The following is a 7,115-nucleotide window of genomic DNA, read 5'->3' on the forward strand; positions in this document are numbered from 1 at the left end:
AACAAAAAAAACACTCTACTTGAGTCTTAATTAAAACAGTTGCTATTTTGTAGAAAGCAGTTCTTTCAAAGAATTCTGACCTACCTAAGTCTACCAATCTATCTAAAACCATATTATAGTATATACATGACCAGTTTGACTGGACTTATATATGGTCTAAAATAATGGAATTCAGCAGTCGTGGTACTTATATGTATATATTTTATATTAAAGTTCAATTTCTAAGACATTTAGTGATTTATATGTGCTGCAATGCTATTACAAACATCAGTGCAAGGTATTATGAATGGTTTTAAGCCCCAGTTTTGAAGAACATCCTGAACTCTAACTCCTGCAGCCATCGATTATTCATTCATTAAAACACCTATTATTTAGCCCTGCGCACACCATCTCTTAAAGCAGTTGAACACTGTCAAGAAGCCTCCTCAGCTATAATAAAAGGTTGAACCAGGTCCCTTTGTAGAGCAGGGATTAGCACAACAAAGGTGCTGAACAAACAGCCAGGAGCATTATTGTTTGATCTGTCTCTGCTCCTGGTGCTGTGGGAGCAGCCCTTGCCAGTGCACCTGGAGACACAGGGTCAGGATCATCACTGTCCTGTTAGCCTGGAAGTTTCTGATCTCTCCCATAGAGATAATTGGGGATGGGAGTAAAAAAGTCCTACAGACCCCAGCCAGATTTTCCCTCTGGCCCTTGATGCTGCCTCACAAGTGGTGTGTTCAAGCTTTGGGCTCAGAGTGTTTTTATACATCCTAATCAAGTTGTGCAAAAACCAAAACAGCCCCAACTCTTAGAAGTATTTCCATGGATGAAGAAGCTGGAGTTTTATCACATGTAAAGGGCTGTTGAAGATAAAACCATGCTGTTGGAGATGGAGGCAGCTGTGAGGGGAGGTAGGACAGTCAATACCCACACTTAGCACAGGGACACGTGTGCTCCTTCCCAGGACACGGCAGCACTGTCACAGGAAGGAATCCCCTGAGATTTCCCAGGCACTTTCCACAAAGAAAAATCTAATTTATGTCAGTCTTCATTCTTTTGACAACAATTGGTTTGTTTTTTCCCTCCCTTTTCACATAGCTGGATGAAGGATGGATGGATGATGACAGAAATGATTTTCTGGATGACTTGCACATGGACATGTTAGAGGAACAGCACCACCAGGCAATGCAATTTACTGCCAGCATGCTTCAGCAGGTACTGCCCTTCTGGTGTGCAGTGCTGTCAAACTTCCCACTGCACTCAATATTCCAATACTGAGCTTGGCTGAATACACTTGGCGTGTCTCAAGTGACACTAAGTCAAGATCAAGGCAAAAGGACTTCATGTAAAATCAGAGTATTACATGGCTATCCACAACTTCATCTTGGGGAGCAAAATGTTTTAAAATGTTACCTTTTGTGCTTTGCCCCTTACAAAACACAGTCACAGTTCTTAGAAATCCACTGTTCTCGCTGTGGTCACTGAGAGAAGTACTGGGTGTGTGGTGGATAGAGCAGGCAGAGAGCTGGGGTTTAGAATTTCCTGTTTGATATGCATGCAGACTGAGAACAGCCTGCCTCCCAAAACCTGAAAATCCAAATGGAGAACTCAGGCAAATTACTGAAGTAAGATCTACATGAGGGGAGAAAGGCAAAGAAAAAGGTTTTACATAGCAAAGCTTGTGCACGGCCACAGATTTGGGCCTGTATTCCCCATTGTTGTGCCATGATCAAAGCAGTTCTTGAACAGTTTTTCAGTTTTTGTCTAGAGTTTTTTCTACCCTTTCTAAAACTCTACATCCTCTGTGGCATCCACATTTAGTGAAGAGACATGCTCTCAATTTGGCACTGCTGTGGAACTGGATATTGTTGTGCAATTAAATGGGAGAAGAAACATTTCAAAATTTGTGTTGTGCCATCATTGCTACATAACTGAAACACAGACCTCAGGTTCCTCTGAAAGGGGCATCCACAGCAGGCTGTGGGCTTGGTCACCATTTCTATGAGTTCTTAATAATATTCCTTCCATGCAAGATAAAGATGCAAAAAGTATAAAAAGCGACAGATTAAGAAAATGATTAAAAAATAAACACCCTGAAATATTTTGTGTCCTTGCAGTAATTCCTCTTTCTGTTTTGTTGTTAGAAGAAGCACGAGGAGGACGGAGGTACCACGGACACAGCCACTATTTTATCCAACCAGCACGAGAAGGACAGCGGCGTGGGGCGCACGGACGACAGCACCCGCAACGACGAGAGCTCCGAGCAGGAGAACAACGGGGACGATCACACCACGTCCTCCAACACCCTGGGCAGCCAGAAGAAGCTGACGTACAGCCACGACACCCTGGGCAGCGGCGATATGCAGTTCAGCAACGAGTCGTTTATCTCGGCCGACTGCACAGACGTCGACTTCCTCGGCATCCCCGTGGACGAGTGCGAGCGGTTCCGCGAGCTGCTGGAGCTGAAGTGCCAGGTGAAGTCTGCCAACCCTTACAGCCTCTACTACCACAACAGCACCCTGGACATGAGCAAGAGCGACCAGGAGAGCGTGGACAGGGAGCTGGAGATGCTGAACGAGGAGCTGCGCAACATCGAGCTGGAGTGCCTGAACATCGTGAGGGCTCACAAGATGCAGCAGCTGAAGGATCAGTACCGGGAGCCCTGGATGCTGCACAACAGCGGCTTCCGCAACTACAACACGAGCATCGACGTGCGCAGGCACGAGCTCTCGGACATCACGGAGCTCCCGGAGAAGTCTGACAAGGACAGCTCGAGCGCCTACAACACCGGGGAGAGCTGCCGGAGCACGCCCCTCACGCTGGAGATCTCCCCCGACAATTCCCTGCGCAGAACTGCGGAAGGCATGAACTGTCAAGGTAACGAGGGGGCAGCGGCACATAATGCCTCCCAAAAGAATTTGTTTGCCGGCTCGGAGAGCCACGAATCCAGCACTGGTAAATGCCATGCCTCTGCTAAAGATCCCGACCTCGGCAAGCAGCTGGAGAGCAAGGAGAGAAAAGCCAGTGATGGAAGCAAAAGCCCTACACACGGTCAGAAGCCTTCTGGCTCCTACACGTCCCCGTATCACCACTCTCCGTATAAACACGCTCATATCCCTGCCCATGCCCAGCACTATCAGAGCTACATGCAGCTGATCCAGCAGAAATCCGCCGTGGAGTATGCCCAGAGCCAGATGAGCCTGGTGAGTATGTGCAAAGACTTCAGCTCGGGCCAGAGCGAGCCGAGGATGGAGTGGAAAGTGAAGGTCAGGAGCGACGGGACCCGGTACATCACCAAGAGGCCGGTCAGGGACAGGCTGCTGAGGGAACGCGCCATAAAGATCAAGGAGGAGCGCAGTGGGATGACCACTGATGATGATGCCATAAGTGAGATGAAGATGGGCCGTTACTGGAGCAAGGAAGAGCGGAAGCAGCATTTGGTGAAGGCGAAGGAGCAGAGGAGGAGGCGTGAGTTTATGATGCAGAGCAGGTTAGAGTGCTTAAAGGAGCAGCAAGGTGCGGAAGAAAAGAAAGAGATGAACATCATTGAACTGAGCCACAAAAAAATGATGAAGAAGAGGAATAAAAAAATATTTGACAATTGGATGACAATCCAAGAACTGCTAACCCACGGAACAAAGTCACCGGACGGCACACGGGTGTACAATTCCTTCCTGTCAGTGACTACTGTATAATCACCAGTGCTAAATTATGTACATAAAACACTACCATTGGGGTAGGAATCAATGCCTCGTTCAATGTGGCAAGATTTTTGTATATAAGATACAGTCACCAGTTTATAGTTCAAATACTGAACTCTGCAACTGTGGGTGCCGGGATCTCCATTATAAAGTGGAGAGGAAGCTTGCCCATCTCCTTCAAAGGCAATATTAGCAGTGCTTTTTGGAATACTGATTGTACTTTTTTACTTGTTACCTTTTACATGAAGTGTTTAAATATCAGAAATGTATTAACCATACTTACACAGGTAATTTGCTTAAACTATATTCATATTAAAAGGTACCCGTGCTTCTCTTTACCTAAAAAAAATGCAAGAAACCCACAAGAGCAACTGCACTTATGTATTTTTTTTTTGAAACCATATTTTGTGATATTATTTTTCTGTTGTTCACTTCTACACAGTGTTGTTTATCAATACTTAGCTCAAGGTTTAAACTCAGAGTCATTCTGTTGTAATATTTAACATTTATCAAACAGCAGGTTTTAGAGTTATGCTCAACATTTAAACATTTTTCTTTTTAAGGTTTCTGAAGAAAGTATATAGGTTTCATCTGAAAAGCCTGAGGCAAAGTACACTATACTGCAGCTTTAAAGGATTTTAAAGCATGTTTGCAAATGTTGCAACCTATTGAAGAAATGTGCATGTACAGCTAATTTGTTTATATACGACAGTTTGTGGAATTTGAAAAGCCCATGGTAGTAACTGTTTGCTTTATAGATTTGAATGTATTGAATTATAAAAGCAGTTTCATGAAATCATCATTAGCTACGAACGTTAACAAGTAAAATGAAGTAAAATAAATTATTGTTTTATATTTCAAACTATTTTAAATTCTTTTTGTTCCCTTCTGGTTTCACCGCCAAGAATATTCTTTCTCAGCGTAGCTCCCATGCTGCAGAAATGCCTGGACACCCAGTAGAGCCAAACCTGAGGGAATAATCAGCATCCTGACTTTGGGGGGAGTTTGGATTAAGGTTTTCTTGAGGGAAGAAGAGATGGAGGGAAGAGGCAAGGAAGAAGTGCAAGGACCACCAAGAGCAGAACCAAGCAATGCTTATCTTCAGCTCACAAGGTATTTAAGATGAACTGTAAGAAAGAAATAGGACTTCTACTCTCCTGATTTGCTGTGGTTTGTGGTTGGTTAGCAGTATATAAGACCCACCTACAGACTTTGGTGTGGGTGTGCATTAAAAACAGACAGTACATAATTTAAAGCATATATAAGTTATAGCAAATAAATATACAAATTAAAAGAGATGGTGAAAAAAGACAAAGTGGTGTCAAAGAGGTATCACACTTCTTTTTTTCTTTTTCTGATTAAGAATTCAGATATAAATTGGAATGTCATGCTGGATCAGGTGATGTAGACTCATGAATAGCTTCAAGATTCCCCATCCCCTTTTCCCTTGAAAACTTGCTTCCAAAGCCTTCTAAGTTTTTGTTCTGGACTCTTCTGTCATAACTATACGAAACAAAAATTAAAATCTTGCTGATAGAAGTAAAAAGTTAGAAGGGGAGAGATTAACAGCTTCTTGGTGCCTGTTCTGTCTGTCGCCAACAAGGAAACAACAGATTTGTTTGGGGGTTTTTCCCCTCCCTCTGTGGGCTAGCACTGAATTGCCATTGAATGTGTGTCTGCCATACTCCACAGTAAACTTCTACATACCCGAAAATGCACTTTCAGCCCACGTAATCTGGCACTCATGTCAATAAGCCTCTGCAAATTTATCTTCAAACTCTTTTATTTTCCTCTGGGATAAAGTGCTAGTCCTACTGTAGCCTGTGAAAGATTTTTGTATTGACTTTGTTAGAGCCAGGATTTCACCTGACATACACCAGCCATTATCATCACAAGTGGTACAGTGGGAAGAATACAGGATTTGCACACACACTGCTTTCAGTGTAAGACATTTTCTATCTCAAATCTGCTTTTCTCTGAGTTTGTGTTCTGTTCATCCCAACTGCAGGCATGAGAGTCACAGCAAAATACTAAAGCACACAGACTCAGCAGCACAGGCAGAGCTCTGATTAGTGTGGAATAAAAATCCTTAAAGCAGGCATGAAAGAATGGTTAAACCATCTTTAGCCTAGATGGTTTAAATACTAAATCTACGCTAAATACTGGAGTAAGATTTGAAATGTTCTAATAAATAATTATCATCAAGGTGTTCCTCATAAAAACAGTCTCCTTTGGATTAACCTCACAGTTGATGGCACCAGTTACATAAATGCTGAGCATTGTATAAATGTGTGTAACAGCAGAAACGTATTTGGGAATTTAAGTATGATGTGCAGAAGTTACACCAAAGCATCAACAGTATAAAATTTACATTCTTTAAGATGTTGAAATAAAAGTATTGGCCAAGAATTACTCTCACACCTTTTGAGTTTTTCCTCCCTAAACAGTTGTTGCTATTTTTGGACAGTTAAAAATCACCTCTATCCTCCAACACTATGATTTATTAATTAGCATCAGTTCACAGAATCCATCAGTTATCCTGGAAATCTGAAGAAAAGCTTTGCAAATTGCAGATCTTCCTTTTCCTTTTTCAGTTATCATCACACTTTTCATTTGCCCTATCAAAGTGCTTAATGTGGTGTTGAAGAGGGAGATTTGGGGTCCTTTTACTGCCTGCAAGAATACATTGGAAATGACCACTGTGTTTAGTCCAAACTTGGCCTCATTACAGCCCAGTGAATCTGACCACAAAGCAGCCTTGGATACCTAAGAGGAAATATTTCATCCAACAGCTTTCTAAAAATGACATTGCAGTCCATCCCCCAGTGCTTAAAAGGTAACACTGAAGTTGTTTCAGTTGTCCACAGGACATCTCAGGCAAGAAATCTCCAGGGAACAGTGGAGATTGTGTCTCCTGGGGTATTACAGGCTTTACCCAAACCCACACACCACCCACCAGTGCCACACACCCCTGCAGAGCAGCAGAACTTCCTCACACCTGGGCATGGGGTCCTGGGGCACCATCCAGCTGTGGGACAGTGTGGTGGGTTTTCCCAGCTGGAAACCCAGCTTCAGCCTCAGATACTCAGACTCCTGCAGGGACCAGCACTGGGAGATGTGTTCCTTCCATTCCACGTGTTCTTTGAAGTTCATTTTAACCTGATGGGAGCTAAAGAGAGTGTCACCTGAAAGGATAAATATTCGTTTCCATCCTCTTCCTTTTCCCTTCCTCCTCAGTCACTTTACTGGGCACAGTCTCAAGCTTGGGTGAAAACTGATCCCAGAATAATAAGTAAACAGGGAGAGATCCTAAATACACAAAAGGGGAACGAGCAGCTGCCAAGCAGCCTGAGAGGTTTGAGCAGTGCCTGTGAGCAGCTCCCCAGAACTCTCACACAGCCATTAGTCATTCCTGCTGTCCCACACCCATCC

The 7,115-nt window shown here is 43.5% G+C and overlaps 1 protein-coding gene across 2 annotated transcripts in view; it reads left to right on the forward strand.

Moving 5' to 3' along the window:
• Window positions 1–4,545, forward strand: part of PDZRN3 (PDZ domain containing ring finger 3) — a 135,923-nt gene extending 131,378 nt beyond the window's left edge. For both annotated transcript variants that reach the window (XM_051788636.1, XM_051788637.1), the window contains 2 exons: window positions 1,081–1,197; window positions 2,127–4,545. In XM_051788636.1, coding sequence (XP_051644596.1) covers window positions 1,081–1,197; window positions 2,127–3,677 — 1,668 coding nt within the window. In that variant the 3' untranslated portion in view covers window positions 3,678–4,545. The remainder of the gene's footprint in view (window positions 1–1,080; window positions 1,198–2,126) is intronic.
• The last annotated feature ends 2,570 nt before the right edge of the window (window positions 4,546–7,115 follow it).

The sequence above is a fragment of the Manacus candei genome, unplaced genomic scaffold, assembly GCF_025592945.1.
Source record: "Manacus candei isolate 608988 ecotype Guabito, Panama unplaced genomic scaffold, ASM2559294v1 h1tg000025l, whole genome shotgun sequence".
Lineage (NCBI taxonomy): Eukaryota > Metazoa > Chordata > Aves > Passeriformes > Pipridae > Manacus > Manacus candei.